The 18,167-nt window shown below is 50.3% G+C and overlaps 1 protein-coding gene across 1 annotated transcript in view; it reads left to right on the top strand.

Annotated features, from left to right (window-relative positions):
• The first annotated feature begins 1,134 nt into the window (after positions 1-1,134).
• SNX18 (sorting nexin 18) overlaps positions 1,135-18,167 on the top strand; it is a 28,858-nt gene continuing 11,825 nt past the window's right edge. Inside the window, exon 1 of the mRNA XM_004703619.2 lies at positions 1,135-2,767. Coding sequence (XP_004703676.1) covers positions 1,135-2,767 — 1,633 coding nt within the window. The remainder of the gene's footprint in view (positions 2,768-18,167) is intronic.

Here is an 18,167-nt window from a genome sequence, read left to right as displayed (position 1 = left end):
TTTAATTCTGTTTATGAAGGACCGACAGGGTTCTTGCTTTCCAAAAGTACAGTAACAGCAAGAAACACGTAAACTGTACTTGCCTATAAAGTGTTTTCCACAGATGAGGTGCTTCAATGTCCTCACCTGGATGTAACTGTCCGGGATCCCCACAACCACCCTTGGAGGGAGGTCCAGTTAAGTGGGTTCCTTAAGGTCCACAGCTAGTTAGTATCATCAGGCAGATTTGAACTCCAGAGCCTAGCTACGAAGCCCGAGTTCTCATTGACTGCACCACATGGAAAGCTTTGTCTGGGCATGGTTGCCTCTCTGGACACGTATTGTTTTGTAGACTATCCGGCTCGTATCTCCCTGTACCACGCTCCAAGCTTCCTATTTTGGGGAGCACAGTGCAGTCCCGAACCCTTATTTTGCTCTGGCCAATCCACCCGTGCCTGTCCAAAGGCTCCGGTGGATAGCGGGGAAGGGAAATGCCCATAGCGGTGCAGTCTCCTGGCACAGGGCCGCCCCCGATCTGTCTTCTTGGTGCAATTGCCAATATTCGTTGCAAAATGTTTTAGTAGATGCGTGAGTTAAGTCATTCTAAAAGCAGTCACTGCGTGTTCTGAGTGGAATATTTTACTAAGGAAGATGCAACTACTGGTAACCTACTTTCCAGGAAGCGTTTTCCAACTTAAAAGCCTACAAGTATTCTGGACACCTCACCCCTGTCTGAATAGAAACTTCCTTTTCCCCTCGCAGCGCTCTAACCCCGGTGCCTCGCTGCGCGGAACCCGCCACAAGGGGGCAGGAGCGGCCGCGGATCCCGGCCCGGCGGCGGACGCCGCGGCTCGGCTATTGCTTGCTCTCGCCTGACGCGCGGCTCTGGGCTCTCGGCCGTGGATTAGCGCATCTGAGGACGTGGGAGGCCGCGGGCCCCGCCCCCGGCCGCGGTGGCGGCCCAGCGCGGCACTCGGATCTGCGAGCGGAGCGGCGCGGAGGGCGCGACCGGTGGAGCCCTGGCCTGCGCGCTGCTTTCCGGGCTCCGGTCTGTGCGCCAGGGCGCGGCACCACCGCGGGCCCCTCGGGCGGGCTCCGGGCTCTAGGCGGTGGGAGTCGGCGGGCCGTCCGCCGGCCGGCCGGCGCGCCGGGACCATGGCGCTGCGCGCTCGGGCGCTGTACGACTTCCGATCGGAGAACCCGGGCGAGATCTCGCTGCGGGAACACGAGGTGCTGAGCCTGTGCAGCGAGCAGGACATCGAGGGCTGGCTCGAGGGCGTCAACAGCCGCGGCGACCGCGGCCTCTTCCCGGCCTCGTACGTGCAGGTGATCCGCGCTCCGGAGCCGAGTCCGGCGGGCGACAGCGGCCCCGGCGTCCCTGCCCGCTACGCCAACGTGCCGCCCGGCGGCTTCGAACCCCTGCCCGCCGTGCCGCCCGCCTCCTTCAAGCCCGACGCCTTCCAGCCGCTGCTGCAGCAGCCGCAGCAGACGGCGCCGCCGCCGAGCACCTTCCAGCCCCAGTGCGCGGGCTTCCCGTACGGCGGGGCCGCTCTGCAGCCGGCGCCCCAGCCGCTCTATGGCGGTGGCGGCTACCAGGCCAGCCAGGGCAGCGACGACGACTGGGACGACGAGTGGGACGACAGCTCCACGGTGGCCGACGAGCCGGGCGTGCTGGGCAGCGGCGCGTACCCGGACCTCGACGGCTCGTCCTCGGGGGTCGGCGCGGCGGGGCGCTACCGCCTGTCCACGCGCTCGGACCTGTCGCTGGGCTCCCGCGGCAGCTCCGCGCCCCAGCACCATCTGCAGCACCACCCGTCGGGGGCCAAGAGCTCGGCCACGGTGAGCCGCAACCTGAACCGCTTCTCCACCTTCGTCAAGTCGGGCGGGGAGGCTTTCGTGCTGGGCGAGGCGTCGGGCTTCGTCAAGGACGGGGACAAGCTGTGCGTGGTTCTGGGGCCCTACGGCCCCGAGTGGCAGGAAAACCCCTACCCCTTCCAGTGCACCATCGACGACCCCACCAAGCAGACCAAGTTCAAAGGCATGAAGAGCTATATCTCCTACAAGCTGGTGCCCACCCACACACAGGTGCCGGTGCACCGGCGCTACAAGCACTTTGACTGGCTGTACGCGCGCCTGGCCGAAAAGTTCCCGGTCATCTCGGTGCCCCACCTGCCAGAGAAGCAGGCCACGGGCCGCTTCGAGGAGGACTTCATCTCCAAGCGCAGGAAGGGCCTGATCTGGTGGATGAATCACATGGCCAGCCACCCGGTGCTGGCGCAGTGCGACGTCTTCCAGCACTTCCTCACGTGCCCCAGCAGCACCGACGAGAAGGCCTGGAAACAGGGCAAGAGGAAGGCCGAGAAGGACGAGATGGTGGGTGCCAACTTCTTCCTGACCCTGAGCACGCCCCCCGCCGCCGCCCTTGACCTACAGGAGGTGGAGAGCAAGATCGACGGATTCAAGAGCTTCACCAAGAAGATGGATGACAGCGCGCTGCAACTCAACCACACGGCCAACGAGTTTGCGCGCAAGCAGGTGACCGGCTTCAAGAAGGAGTATCAGAAGGTGGGCCAGTCCTTCCGTGGCCTCAGCCAGGCTTTCGAGCTGGACCAGCAGGCCTTCTCCGCCGGCCTGAATCAGGCCATCGCCTTCACCGGAGATGCCTACGACGCCATCGGCGAGCTCTTCGCTGACCAGCCCAGGCAGGACCTGGACCCGGTCATGGACCTGTTAGCGCTCTATCAGGGGCATCTGGCCAACTTCCCGGACATCATCCACGTTCAGAAAGGTAAAGTGTGGCCTTTAGAGCAAATGATATCGAATGTACTTTTTCAGGCTGAAATTCAAGGTGATTTTGATGGACCCCCCCCCCCAAAAAAAAAAAAAACGTATCAGGGATTAGTTGGTAGTTGTCCTCATTAAAGTACTCTTCAGGGAAGGTTTGAAGCGACTATTTATGACATTGCAATCATCATAGTTTGAATAGTTGGGTAATGAGCTCCTTTGTATCTTTCTATCTGTAATCTTGTGACTAGGGGGATTAGCAGGGGATCCAAACAGCGTAGAACTACAGTGTCACTTGGTGGTTTCAAGAAGCACAGGGAAGATTAGGTGTTGGCACTGAAAGGAAGTTCCACTTCTACCTTTCATGCCTCTCAGCCCCCACTTTGGTGGGGGAACACTCATGGCCGTGGAGTTGATTCTGAATCATGGTGACCCTATAGGACTGAGTAGAACTGCCCCTGTGGTTTTTCGAGACAGTAACTCATAATTGGAGTCGAAAGCCTCCTCTAGGGTCATTTTCCCAAGGTTGTGCTTGTGGGTCTGATGGGTCAGCTCCAACTCGAAGCGACCCAAAGCACAAGAGAAAGAGGAAAGAGAGCCCCGTCTGTGCCATCCTTCCAATGGTTGCTGTCTTTAAGGTCATTGCCGCAGCCACCATCCAGTCCTTCTCAGTGACAGTCTAGCTCTGGCAATCTAAGGACTTCCTGCGCACGCCTCTTGATGCCAACCTTTGGGAAAATGAGGTAGAAAACTCAACTATAATTTCAGGAAGTTTGAAGACAATGAGCTTCAAGTTTAAGCATTTTCAGCTTGAAATCTCTTAACTGGCCAAAATTAAGAACATTGCTTAGGAAAATTATGCTGGGAAACAAATAGGAATATTTCTAGAAATTGAGCAGTCTATCTGAGAGTAGTGTTTCAGGGGTACCAGTGAGTTAGCTCCCCCAACCGTCACCGTTTTATTATTAGTCACTAGTGTCCTTAAAGATGCCCCGGGGGCTTGGTTGGTTATGTGTGGGCTGCTAGCCACCGGGTCAGCAGTTCAAAATCACTAGCTGCTCCTTGGGAGAAAGATGGGGCTTTCTACTCCTGAAAAGAACATATCTCAGAAATTCTCAGGGACAGTTCTACTCTGTCATGTAGGGTGGCTATGAGTTTGGATTGACTCGTTGGCAGTGAATTAGTGCCCCTAATGTTTAGTAACAGAGTCTTGGTTGTATGAAGGTTAATTGAATGGTTGGCGGTTTGATCACCTGGTTCACATAAAGATTATCACCTAGAAACCCCAATGCGGAGGTTCTGCTGTGCCCCACAGGGTCACTGTGAGTCGGAATTGACTTGGTGGCATCTAACAACATCTTTTGTTTTAGTGCTGAAATGTGCAAGTTGTTTGTTTATAACAGAAGTGAGAGCAGCAGTCCCTGCCCTGACTTTACTCACTGATTTGCATTCTGGTGTAATGCCTGGCTTGCGCCAATCAGAAGGCGTTGGAGTTAGGTAGGCGGTCTTGTCTGTCCAGTGTGTGGAGAGGAGAGGAGGGAAAGAGGAAATCGTGTGTGGCGCCTGCCTCTGTGTAGGCAGAAAGCTCCTGGGGACATCAGCCTGCCCTTCCTTGCCAAGGTGCTCACCTACCTGACCAGGTGAGCCAGTCTGCATTTGAATAGCTCTGATCTTTGGTGTGGTGTCCTTCCTTTGTGCTGACCTAAAATGCATGTCTTGATTCTCTTGCTGTCCTTAGCAGCCACACAGCAAACCTATTTATTCCTCAGCCACACGTCAAGCATGTGGCTGTCTTCTACCATAACCATGAGGGCAGGGGTGGCGTTCTTGAGCTAGATCCATGATCCTACTAGACTGCAGTACCCTGAGATGTCGGCAACTTGAACTTGAACATTGTGGCTTCCTTGGCAGTTTAAACTTTACAGTGGCAGCCGAGAGTTGGAGTAGCTTTTGAGGGGCCATATCGCTGTTGGCATATTTTGAGCCTGCTTTCCATTCGCTGTGTTTTTTTGTATGACTTGCTCCAAATCTTTCACTTCTTGGCTGGTGCTGGTGGCTCTGGGTTTTTGAGCCTTTAATTTGGGACTGCATATATAAGTTGGACTGTGTTACATGGGTTATGGATGCTGGCTGCCTTTTTCATATTGCTGTGAGTTTATGCAAATGGTTGGAAATGGGTGGAGCCAGGTAAAGCATATCCTTGCTGCCTGATCCTGGTGACTGTCTGTGCCCGGATGGTATCGGTTCATTCATTGTTTGTGCCGTCCTGCCGGCCACATGTTCAGAAACATGATGGCAGCTTTTGTCAAGGGCCCTGCTGTTGAAATGATCTGTTAGGAAAGGCAATTGGATTCTGTCTTAAGGTCTACTTGGGTTTTACTCTGGTTTACTCAGTCTCTTAAACCACCCAGTTTATTGGCCGCCACCCCTGAGAACAAAAAACCTAGAACTGGAATGATCACCTGTTGTTTGGGATTTGCAAAACCACTTTCATTAAAATCATGATCATTCCATGTGATTTAAGCAGATTCAAGAGCATTTATGCATAGCCTAGGAACGTTGGGAAGAACACTGGTTAAGACTCAATATAGCTGGCTTCTGCTGTGGCTTTGGCATGAACCGGTGTCCCTAGGTGACGTGTCTTTAGCATGGTTGGCCACCTAGAGCCGCAGTGTGCAACAAGCAGGCATTATTAGCACTTACCTGCAGCCGACGTTCATCAGGAATGCTAGCGTGGGTGGCCTCTGGGAACATAGGTGAGACTAACCCCATGACCTAGGCATGCGAAGCTTCTTGAGCATATTGGGGACTTTGGAGTAGTTCAACTTTGCTCCGCTCTTAACAGCGCACTTGCTATGTATTGGAAGGGGTCTCTCTTACTCTGGGCACTTGGGGATTCTCTTTATAGGTTTTTTTTTTCCCTTTAAGGTCTCGGAGCATAATTGCATCAAAGGGTGTACTGTGACTTTTAAGCAATTTAAACAATCTGTGTTGTAGGTATTGGACTCCAAGTTTATGCCCCAAAACAACCAAACCGCTCGTTGTGCCTGGTCTTTGTTTAAAGTAAAAAGAAAACAATTCCACCATTTCTACATTTCACAGGTTCTAACATCTTGTGAACTGTCCATATTTAGATGCTCTAGAACCTGAGTAGAAAGTGCAGTGAAAGAGAGTTCATTAGGCATCCATCCACCACACCCCTTTAAGTCCCTGTGGTGGGGGTGGTGGTGGTGAGGAAAGGAACTTGACCTCCTGAAAAAACATCTGTATCTTATCCAGAAAAAACATCTGTAGTCAGTCAATTTGTGGCGTACCCTAGACCTGCGCTGTCCGATACAGTCAGACTCTAGCCGGGAGTCTGATGTGGCTATTACATTTAAGTTAATTAACATTGAATACATTCATAGTTCAGTTCCTTCATCACACTAGCCGCAATTCAAACGCTTAGGAGCTGCTGGAGATCCTGTTGGCCAGTGAGACCGAGAACATTCCGGTCACCAAAGAAAGTTCTCATCGGACAGCGTTCTGCTAGCCCATCGACCCCACTTTATCAGGCAAACTTGTGATGTGTTTCCCGCCCCTCCCCCCTGCAAATTATTTATTTATTATTTTTATGACGTACTTTCCAGATAGCGTGACTTGGTTGTCCCATGGCATCCCCTTCCTCACATAGAGACTTCTGGAATGAAAACCCGAGGGTGCAGCAGGCCCAGCGTGATCTGACTCACGCAAGTCCCCTTCTCTGAGCTAGCATGGGCCCAGGAGCACGCCCGACTGCTAGGCAGCCTGTCTTCACTGCCTGTCCCGTTCAGAAACCCAACTGGCCCCCAAATAGACATCTGAGCTGACCAGGAACCAGCTACAGAATGCAGGGGGAAGCTCTTCCCTGTGCAGACTGGCGGTTTCCTGATGACACTTACTTAGCACTGAAAACGAGCTTGAACTTCCTAGTGGTGTCAGTGTGTGCGCCTTCTGCACCAGTGAAGAAAGAGCTGTGTGGGCCTTTCCGCAGCAAGGGAATACCAGAATTCTGATGTTTGTTTTTCCCTTCAGCTAATGCGGTCTCGGCGAGACAGCCCTGTGCAGTTAATAGCGTGACGACAGAAGACCGTTTGCTGTAGCGTGCTGTCCAGTAGATGGGAATTCGGACGCTGTTTGAATTTTGTTCCTAGTTTGTTTGACATCACAGGAGTTCTTTACGTTCTTTGTTCCCCAGCAGCTCATTGGCCCCGGCGAGGCTGTACACACACGTCTGTCACTGACCAGCCTCCCAGCTTCATGATCCCGTGATCTCAGTGCACTTTTCTTTAAATGGCATCATTTTAGCTTCTCCCTTCTTATCCTCCCTGTTTTCAGAATGCTGATGTTGGGGAGCTGGAGCAGGGGCATTATACACAGAAGAGATTTCACTATCAGTTTCGCAGCATATGCAGTTTTATTTTCAAAGACCCACCTAATCTCTAATACAGGATTTGATGCCGCTGACTCTGGATGGCAGCAAGCCCTTGTGGTTGAAAAGCCTCAGGCTTATCTCTCGGGTGGGGAGATATTACAGAAGGCCCAAGTCAGAGGATGAGAAATGCTGGCTTCGTCTCTGGTTAGGACTTGATAGGCAGAGGGAGCCACGTGAAGAGCAATCTCTTTATTCCCGAGAAAGCTTATAAAATCACAGAAAACCAGTTTGCTAGGACACAGTCTGTGCCGAGTGAAGCAGGGAGGCAGGGCAAGTAAACAGCCAGGCAGCCCTGTGCTCTGTACTTGGAGATACGCAGAGGCTGCACCAGCAAACGCCCTCTGCACGGTCCCGTCTGGAGCCGGCTTTTCGACAGAAAGCACCCCCCGGAGCTCAGGACCGGTTCACCAGTCATGGGCCCGTCTCCCTCGCTGGGTAGAATTTCACCCTTGTGCTTCTGGTCCACCATGTGAAGGCTTGGTCTTGTGCCCCTGAGCCATGAATTAAAGATAGCTGGCGTCCAGCAGGGCGAAAAGGGGAGGCAGGGCGAGAGGGAGACTGTCCCTGTCTGCTCCCCAGGGAGGGTGGTATAGGCAGACAGAAGATCTGTAGGTTGGGCTGTTTGTAAATTCAGCCCAAGGTTTTGAGGTCTGGAAATTAAAACCTTTTTTTTTTTAAGCTTCATTGAACTCACAGCTCTTGTGTACCCCTACCCCAGCTGTTCTGAGGAGCCTTCAGATTGAGCTTTATCCTGGGCCCAGCTGAGACATTCCTTCTATGCAGGAAACCCAAACCAGACCAACCCACTCACTGCCCTGGAGTCGATTCCAACTCATAGCAAGCCGGTAGAAGGGGTCTGGGCTTATGAAACTGTATGGGAGCAAACAGCCTCATCCTTCTCCCTCAGAATGACTGGTAGCTTTGAACCTTGAAAGTCACTCAACACCTAATCCATGTGGGGCAGAAGGTATAAGTTCTCTTACAGACAGGACCTTTAGGGACGGTGTTCATTTTTGTCAAGCTGAACAAAAATCCCTTGTTATGGTTTCAAAATAGAATCTTCATATCAGTGTGGACATAACTTGCCATCTGTCGTCCCATAAAGATTTACAGCGCAGTGAGTCAGAAGTCACTCTGTGACAGCTGGCTTGGTTCTTGTTTTATTTTGTTTTTGTTTTGGAGGAGGGGGTCACGGTCAACAATGATCACACATACCACACACCCTCGGGCCTGGCCCTGTTTGATGAGGGTGTATCCAGGAGACCTGTACTGCTGACTTCCACGCTGGGGTGGGGCACCGCCCAGGTCCTTGGTCACGTGGCTGGTACCTGCAGGCACCTCCCTGACTTGTCTGACAGTGGAGGAGACAGGTAAGCCTGCCGCGGCAACCCTGAGCTGCAGGGCCACAGAGCCATGTGCCAGGGTGCCGGGCCCCCAGAGGAGCTGGGGCCGGCCGGAGTCTAGAGGGAGCTGAGATCATTGTAGGAGCTAACGCAGAGCCTGTGCAGAGCCAGGAACCACAAGTGCAGGCTCTGCCCCTGTGAGCCTCCCAGCCTGCGTGGGATCTGGTTGCCCTGCATCTGGGAGCCTCCTTTTCTGACTAGCATGGGGGGAGAGCAGCTCCTCACAAGGTCACCCTAAGGATTAAATGGTATGGTCCAGAGGAGCTATTTATTGTTCCATTGTTTATTTTTATTTTAATGAATCCCTTTTATTGGGGGCTCTTACAGCTCTTCCATCAATCCATACATCGATTGTATCAAGCACATTTGCACATAATGTTGCCATCATCATTTCCAAAACATTTTCTTTCTATTTGAGCCCGTGGTATCAGCCCCCCCCCCAACCCTTGATAATTTATATATTATTTTAATTTTCATATTTTCATATGTTATACTGTCCGCTGTCCCTTCACCCACGTTTCTTCCTCCTTGATCATTGCAATTGATTCCCCCTTTCTCTCCCTTCTACCACCACCCTCATGGTATTGGTACTCTCATGATTGGTCCTCAGGGGTTTATCTGTTCTGGATTCTGTGTGTTGAGAGCTCCTCTCTGTACCACTGTATGTGCTCTGGTCTAGCCAGATTTGTAAGGTAGGACTGGGGTCATGATAGTGGTGGGGTGGAGGCGGGGAGGAAGCATTCAAGAACTAGAGGAATGTTTGTTGTATGTTTCCTCGGTGCTATACTGTACTCTAACTGGCTCGTCTCTTCCTTGTGACCCTTCTGTGAGGGGATGTCCAGTTGCCTACAGATGGGCTTTGGGTCTCCACTCTGCCCTCCCCCTCATTTATATCACTATAATCTTTTTCCCTGGTTCTTTGGTGCCTGATACCTGATGATCATGGATGATCCCTCATGATCACACAGGCTGGTGTGCATCTTCCATGTGGGAGTGATTGCTTCCCTGCTCGATGGCCGCTTGTTTAACTTCAAGCCTTTAAGACCCCAGACACTGTATCTTCACCACATTAGCTCACTGTTCAATTTTTAAAAAATAACACTGCCACTGAGTTGATTCCAACGCATAGCAGCCCTAGAAGATGGAGTAGAACTGCCTGTGTGCATTTCTGAAGCTGTAAGCTTTTATGGGAGTAGAACACTTCATCTTCCTCCTCAGGTGGTTTGAATGCCAGGCTGCCTACTTGAAAAGCAGCGGGAAGGGCTTTTAAATGCAAAACAACCCACTCCAAAAGCAAGCTTGCTGCCATTGAGCCAGTATGGACTCCAAGTGCCCCTGTGCAGGGCTTCTGGGGCTGTAGATATGGCAGCAGATTGCCGCATCTTCCTCCCCAAGAGCTGCCCGGTGGAGGTGGAGGGGGTCTGGGGGTGGGGGTGTTTGAGCCACCAGCCGTGCAACTAGTATTAGGTGACCAGATTTTAATATTGGTAAAGCGGGACAAAAGCGGGACACCATTGATAAAACTCATATCCTGGCAAAATAGCCACATGGCAGCCGAAAACCGTATACCCTAGCTTGTCGTGCATTCTTTCCAAAAATTGGAACTTTTTAAAAAACGCCGCGGGACACAGGAAAAATTGTTAAAAAGCGGGACATCTGGTCACCTTAAACTAGTAGTCCCATACCTACCCGACAGTGCCGCCTTTAGTCAGGCTCATTGTGAACTAGGAGTCTGTCACTTGGGAGGATGTCACCACCAGGATTGCAGGGAAAAGTCTCCAAGCTCCAGGAGGACCAGAGTAGCAATGGCACGTTCACTTCGAATGAGGTTGACCCATGTTGGACGTGCGAGGGCAACAGGGCATAAGGGTCGGCCTTCTTTGGTCTCCCAGCTGTTTATAGGAAGTGGTTAAAGTAAATTGTCTCCTGACAGCATCCCCCTCCCTCAAATTACTTGTGTCCTTGGCTGGAATTCACCATCTCTGAACACCATCGCTGAATTTAGCTCCCTCATCTGAAATATGAAGTTAATGATTTCCTAGCCACCCTTTTGTTGGTTGCTTAAAAAAAAAAAACCTCCCCCCAAAGAAAAACAACAACAAAAACGCAGTATGTCCCTTCCATGAATATAAAATACCCTTCAGTATACGGTAAACATTTAGACTTTCTTTCAGCCTGGATTCAATAGGATCCTATCTGTTTGTTGCATTTTGTAATCTGGAGCCTGAAACTCTCTTTCCAGCTGCTGTGAAAGAAACTGTGTGCTCTTTTGAATTAGGTCAGCATGCTGGGAGGCCGGCCTCTCAGGTGCTGTGAATGTGGAAGTGATTAATACCTGGCCACCTGCCTGCTTATGACAGCTCCGCGTGTGTCCTGAATCCGAGGTGCAGTGGGGAGTCCAGACCCCAAACAAGGGGTGTCAGTGAGCTTAATTGTGATGAAAGCTTTTTCCTCTTATGCAACATATTTCACTTTGGGTTAAGCATATTGATTCCTCTCCCAAAGTAGAAACCATCTGATATTGATCCTGTCTTCCCAGCTTGGGTACACTCAGTCTGTGAGTTGTCATCCCACATGCCATTCCCCAAGCCCCACCCTCAGAATGCTCCAATCTCACTGTGATTTGATAAAGAAATGTCACATGTTATTTCGCAGGTAGGGAGACACAGTGGCTAGCGAGGGAACCTCACATAAACAGACTTCTTCCTAGGCCTTTCTTAAAAAGAGAGACTTGATTTTACTCAACCAATATTGAAGTGCTCCCCAGGCGCTGCTACAGTTGCTAGGGGCCAAACAAGATCGTCATCCTTGAAGCTTGTGTTCCAGCTGGGTGGAGACACACCGTGAACGTCAAACACAGCAAGTCTCTAATGGTGTTCTGGAGCCGGGTATGTAGTTGGGGAGAGAGAGGTGGAGCGCTGGGAGACAGGTTGAGCTGTTGAGAAGCGGAAAAACCCACAGTCATCAAGTCTATTCCGGCCTTGTATAGATTTCCAAGGCTCTAAATCTCTGCCGGAGCAGATAGCCTCATCTTTCTCCTGAGCCGTAACTGGTGGCTTTGAACCACTGACCTTGAGGTTGGCAGTCCCGCATTTACCCAACAGCATCACCAGGGCTCCTTGACATATTGAGCAGGATGGTCAGAGTGCCTCTATCATGATGGTGGGATTTAAGCAGAGATCTGAAGGGGGGTTGGGGAGTGAGTTAGCCAAGTCGATATGTGGGGGAGGGCTTTTCAGGCAGGGGGTTCAGCTGGCACAGTGTGTGCGCCAGGAGTGTTGAAGAACTTCAAAGAAGCTAGGTGGTTGGAGGGAAGAGGAGCCTAGTAGGAAATGAGGTCATGCAAGGCCAGTCACTGACAGGACTCTCAAGTCAAAGCCAAGTGAGACGGGAGCCTTTGCTCACTGCTCCCATGTGATGGTTCCGCTGCTTGCTGCGTTGAGTATACTGGGAGACAAGGGTTATGAGCAGTAAGTGGCCCAGGAGATAGCTCCAGGAATCCCGTGGGGAGTGTCTTGTGACTTGGACCAGAGGGGGAGGGGGCCGTGGAGCAGGAGAAGGGGGTCTGACTGGATGTGTTTTAAAGGCTAATAAGCAGCGGTCTTTCTGAGGGATTGGATGTGATGTGCGAGGGAAACAAGGCCATCAACGGTGACTGTGTGTGGCTTTTGGTCCGAGCAACCATAAGATTGGATATTTTATAGTTGAGATGAGGAATCTAGACTTTAATCCTTTTAGATTGTTTGGTCTCATTTTTATGTCCATTTCTCTCCTCAGCCCCCCCCCCCCCCAAATAGTCCAGCCTCAGATCTGTGCGTCTTTGTATGTAACTCTCTCTGAGAGTTCCACCCTGTTCCGTGCGATTATAGTAGATATGAAGTGTAACAATGTCCTGAAGCAATGTACTGTATAGCTGAAGAATCAAAAAGGAAAAAAACCCACATTTTCACATTTCCACTCCTTTTCCTAATGAATTCTACAAAGTCATTTCATCAGGACAGAAGGATAAGCTTTTTGGACACTGACATTGGTCTCTGGCTGCCCCCACCATGTGACAACACTCTCCTCCTTCCTCCCTGGGTTCCCTGTTGGAGCTCACCCTCCTTTCCTGTCACGCCTGGCCCTCAGAACTGGGTCTAGGGCGAACCCTGCCCTGCTGGTCTCCATGGTGACACCACGTGTTCCTCACAGGTGTTTGGTTCACTTTGGAGGCCTCCTGGTAGGCTGCAAGGTGATGCCCCTAGGGCAGACCCAAACCACTCACACATTCCTTAGCCACCTCACCCATTAACTATCCATAGATCCTATGTTTATTGTCTGTATACTTTTAAATCATTATAATCAGTGACATACAAATCTGTAAGTCACAAAGCAACTCAACATCCACCAAAAGCTTCTGCTCCCCTGCCTACTCAGTGAGTGCCACCCACCGCCATCACACCTAAGCAAGCGGCCCTGCAGGAGCGGAGGGGAGTCCTCAGCTGCGAGCCAGAGAGACGGGGCTCCTGCTCACCCGCCACCCCAGGGAGAAGGGTGTGGCAGTCCCTCTGTAAAAGTTACGTCTTGGAGGGAAACACTTAAGAGGCCGTTCTACTTTGTTTTTAGGAAGCTTGTGAGTCGGGATTGACTTGATGGCAAGGGCTTTGGTTTGCATGTCCCCCTAAAGGCGTCAGAGAGATGGACTGACACGCTGCCTGAAACACTGGGGTCAAGCCTGGGAGCAATGGTCAGGATGGCACAGGGCGAGGCAGTGTGCATCAGGTCACAAGAAGTCCAGACAGACAGCAGATGGATGACGCCCAAGAAGAACTCGGCAGTTCTGCTCTATACCACGAGGGAGGCAGGACTCGGACCACGAGTAGCAGCGTGCACAGGTGTGACAACGGAGGACACAGGCGGAGCCTCGGTGACCACAACTAACAATGCACGTATGTGACAGTGGGAACACAAGCTGTTCACTACATTGCTGCACGACATTCTTTAGCTCTGTATCAGCTGTAATTGCTTGGAACAAGATGGAACAGTCAGAGACACTACATGCAAGGAAGCACTAGATCTGAGGCTGGACTGTTTGTGTGCATGGGTATGGGGGGCGGCCTGGCGGGGGCCGGGGTGGGGGGGGGGGGGGGGGGGGGGGAGGCCTGAGGGGGAAAGAAATGGAATAAAAGGAAAAAAGCCAAACAATTTAAAAGGATTAAAGTCTAGATTCCCCCATCTCAATTGATTAAAAACTCCATTCTTATGGTTGCACCGTCCCTGCAGGGAGGTGCTGTGTGCAGGGTCACAGAGACTGGACATGAGAAGTAGCTTCACGTAGAAAGCCCTGGGGCCGGGGCCAGGGCTGTGTCAGGCTGGGTAGACTAGAGAAACAAATCCAGAGAGACTCCTGTGTGTCAGGAAGAGGTTTATATACAAGAGCAGTTGAATATTGAGAAACATCCCAGCCCAGTCCTGATCAAGTCCATAAGTCCGATATTAGCCCGTATGCCCGATACCAATCTGTAACGTCCTCTTCAGACTCGTGAAACACACGCAATGATGCTGAATGCAGGAGATCACAGACCAGTGAGTGGAAAGTCTTGTGGATCCTGTGGTGGTAGGAACATCTCAGTGCTGGCAGGGGTCACCACATGGCTCCTCCAGGTGTCCGGGCATAGGGTATGTCAGCGTAGTGCCACGTGTCTTAGCAGTAGAGCATCTCACAGGGAGTGAGCAGAGAGAGAGAATGTCTCCTGCCTCCAAGGAGGAAAATACAGGAATTCCCAGAATCCTCAGGGGAAGGCCATGCCCACACAGAGGCTACATCCTGATTTACAGGCTAGACTCCACCCCTACATTCTTAATCCTCAGATCAACACCAGACTATGTAACAACCACAGGGGTCCAGAGAAGGGGTGCATCTCCCTTTGTGTCAGTGGTCTGAGTGGGTAGCGTGAATGATGGTCTTATTTTGTCTCGGAGGACTGCAGTTGAGCAATGCATTCTGGATCTGGGGAATGCAGCGGTAGGCACCCGGAAGTGAATTTTTCAAGTGTAGGGTACATTTGGAAAACAGTGTCATAGGAATGCAGAATATCCAGTGCTGTCAAATACTGCTCGGGTTCATGAGAGAGACTGGCTCGGCAGTAGATGTCACCATCCACCGTTGACACCTGCCTTCATGGAAAAGGGCCGTCGTGTGAAGTAGGATCAGGGAGGGAACAGCTGACCTGGGGACTGGACAGAGGGGTTCTTTCCCAGGTCTTAGTCTCCAGTGTGGGTGGGGTATCTGGGCAGAGGGAGCCACCTGTGCAGAAACCAGGAGCTAAGCCCTGGCTGCCTCTTAGAATCACCTCGGGAACAGTCGCATCACTGGCCTCCTCCTGGACCTGTGGAATCAGAATCGCTTGGGCATGGGGCCTAGCCACTGATGTTCTTTGTTAAAGAACAGCAAAAAAAAAAAAAAAAAGAAATTTTGATATGTTGCTGGAGGTGGAGAGAGCATTGTTTGGAAAATGAGAGGGTGTTACTTGGTCAGGACTGTGCTTAGATGGACTGATAGATGCTGGTGGTTGGAGTAGTGTAAGATGGGAGCTGTTATACTAAACTCAGGCAAGACATGAGGAAATCTTAAACCATGGTTGGTAGGAGTGTAGTAAGTAGTAGCAGTACCGTATATACTCGAGTGTAAGCCAACCCGAATATCAGCCGAGGCACCTAATTTTACCACCAAAGCTGCATAAAAAATGTGCTGAAAAACTTGACTTATACACGAGTATATACGGTAATTGCTACCATCATTGAGTACACAATGGTGTGGCTCATGGTAGTCCAGGCATATTCTGTATCTTAACTCCTTTCAGGCGTGGTTATGATGGGGTGGTTGCAAGCATGGATGGGTCTAGAATGAATCTAGAACCAGCCGGGTCGGGGTTTGAACTGCTGCCACTTTCACTGTGTGACCTGGGCAGCAGACTCCACTTCTCTCAGGCTCAGTGTCCGTGCGCGCAGACCAAGCCGCAGAAATTTGGACACTTACATTCTTGGTGGTGGACTTCTGTGGGGAGCAGCTCTGGTTCCCCGGGCAGGGCTGGAGGGAGTTTGTTCTCTGGGCAGAGGACGTGTTAGTCTGGCGAGATGGTGGCAGGGAAAGGTGTGTTCAGTGCCAAGCAGAATGACAGGACTTGCTGAAGGCTGGCTTTCTGAGGAACCTCGTGCTACCTTTTACACTTTAGGTTTGGCTTGTGGGACGGGGCAGTGCCAGGAAAAGAAATGGACAGGGAGAGAAGAGGAGCAGAATTAGTGGGAAAGGTAGGAATAGAGCTGACAGGAGTGGTAGGATCCCACTTTATGGGCTTTTGTACAAAAAAGAGTATTTCGTTATATTGACATTTGTGATTTCCCCCAAGGCTACTTGTTGTCTGTAACGAATCGCTGACTAAGCATTAACAGATGCTAGTCTGGGTAATAGGTAATTTTCCATGTTTGACGACTTGCCTTTTAAAACTGTCTACATTTTAGGTGTTTTGCTTTGTCTTTAGTTGGTTCTTTACGGTCCAGCTCAAGGAAGCCCAGAGGTGGCCAGAGTAAAACCTGAGATGGGTGCCTGGTACCAGAGGCACAGGAAGGATCAAGGAGACCCTGGGGTGAGGGGTGGGGGCGGGGTCTTCAGTTTATAAAGGTGACTCAGGCATTGCCCCACAGCTTGTTATTGCAAGATGCCATTAGCTGTGGCTCCTGCCCACCTCTTTAACTCTTGGCAACCGGAGGCACAAGCAAATAAGACATTTCCTGCTCCTGCATCATCCCCATGACCAGTCAGGGCTCCCGCTATGGTGACCCAGGCGATTTTCACTGGCTAATTTTTGGAAACTGATGGGCAAACCTTTCTTCATGGTTCATCTAAGTTTGAAGCTCCTCTGTAGCTGTATGATGCTGTGTGATGTGCAGTATCGTAGCAACATGCAAACCTCTTGGGATAGGTGGGGCATGGCTGTGCATGAGTTGTACTAGCCAGGCATTAAAGCCAGGACTGTCACATGGATGGCAAAAATTCTACCAATGCCTCCACCCTAAAGCCACAGCGGGGCAGCTTTTCAAGAGATGATTATTTTCTACAATGCTGTAAAACCCTTTGGTATGCACTGAGGAAGATGATTTAATGTTTGTGCCACCCACCCACCCACCATTTTACCTGAAGCAGCAAATTGCAACAGCAAAGCTTATCATTTTGATCCTAAAGTGGAAAAAACCCCAAAAACCAGATATCGGGGAAAATAGTTGAAAGCAAGAAATTTTCACATAAGTACAATTACATGAAAAACATTTCCAACCTTAATATTAGATGCTGGACTTGTGGAAACATTGACACAAAGCTCTGGCTCTGGCGTGTAGCCCTCCACCCCAGATTTCTCTGCTAGGAGATGAGGTCTGTTGACAGTGTCTGTTAGCGGTACCTTTTTTTGGGTCTTCCTGTATCTTCCTGGACAAAAGGAAGCTCAAGTTTTAATTTGGAGTAAAAGTAATGCTTCTGAAGCCCACCCTATCCCTTGGTATAAAAATGTGTGCTGTATAAAACAAGCAGCAATTAAGGGCTGACCGTGTGCAGATATAGGCAGTGCTGCTGCATTTGTGCGGACCAATCTCCCTGTGCGTAGATGGGGTCACGGGCACCAGGAAGTTGGAATTAAGGCGCTGCAGACCTCAGCACATCATGGTGCTCTCCAAATTTAAACTACTATGTGGACTTTCTTTCACAAAACTACATAATTATTTTTTAAAGTTCTGTAATATGTTCATGATTATCCAGGGTACCTGTCTGTTTCATTGTATCAAGACCCTGTAGGTATAATTTAGTTACTCTTACTCACATATTTAAATTTCTTCAGCAATTTATATGCCACAGGTAGGTGAATCAACCTTTCTCACTATCATGTACCAAAACTCTTTTGGAAGATTGAAAACAAGAACCACAACAACTAAAGACAACAACACCCCATTATATTTACGGAATTCTCTTTAATCTGTCACTCTTAGTAATGTTCTAACTAGTATTTAAAATCCAATGTAGTAATGACCCTCAGATCATTTTATATTTCCTTATGTTCAGGAGCAGGGCTTCAAACAGTTCATGGAAAAACTATATTATCTTTCAATTTTTTCATGAACTTTTGAAGCTCCATCTGTACTGAATTCTCCCATTAAAATTTTGCAGTGTATGTATACAAGGGGGTACCCCCCAAAAAGGGAGGAAAAAAAAACCCAAACAGGAAAAGCTCAGCTGGGCAGAGCTTTCGTAGTATGCATTTTCCCCACTAGCGAGCATAAAGCAACTTGCTCTGAATTAGTGCACCCAGTGGCTTCGCCTGGGAAGGCTCTTTCTGGTCACAGTGAATTTTTTTTGTAAAAGCAGTTTCGTTCAAACCTCGTTGTTTGTTTTTTTTGTTATGGTGCTTTCTGTGATGACGATTTAAGAGAACTGCGTGTGGTTATGAAATTTTGTTTCCTGCTCCGGAAAAATGCTGCAGAAACTGTTGTGATGTTGAACATAGCTTATAAGGCCAGCACAA

Source organism: Echinops telfairi, unplaced genomic scaffold (genome assembly GCF_000313985.2).
Source record: "Echinops telfairi isolate 266 unplaced genomic scaffold, ASM31398v2 ScPeMD7_7469;HRSCAF=8507_1, whole genome shotgun sequence".
Lineage (NCBI taxonomy): Eukaryota > Metazoa > Chordata > Mammalia > Afrosoricida > Tenrecidae > Echinops > Echinops telfairi.
Note: the sequence above shows the minus strand (reverse complement) of the source record. Positions and strands in the feature narration are given on the sequence as shown.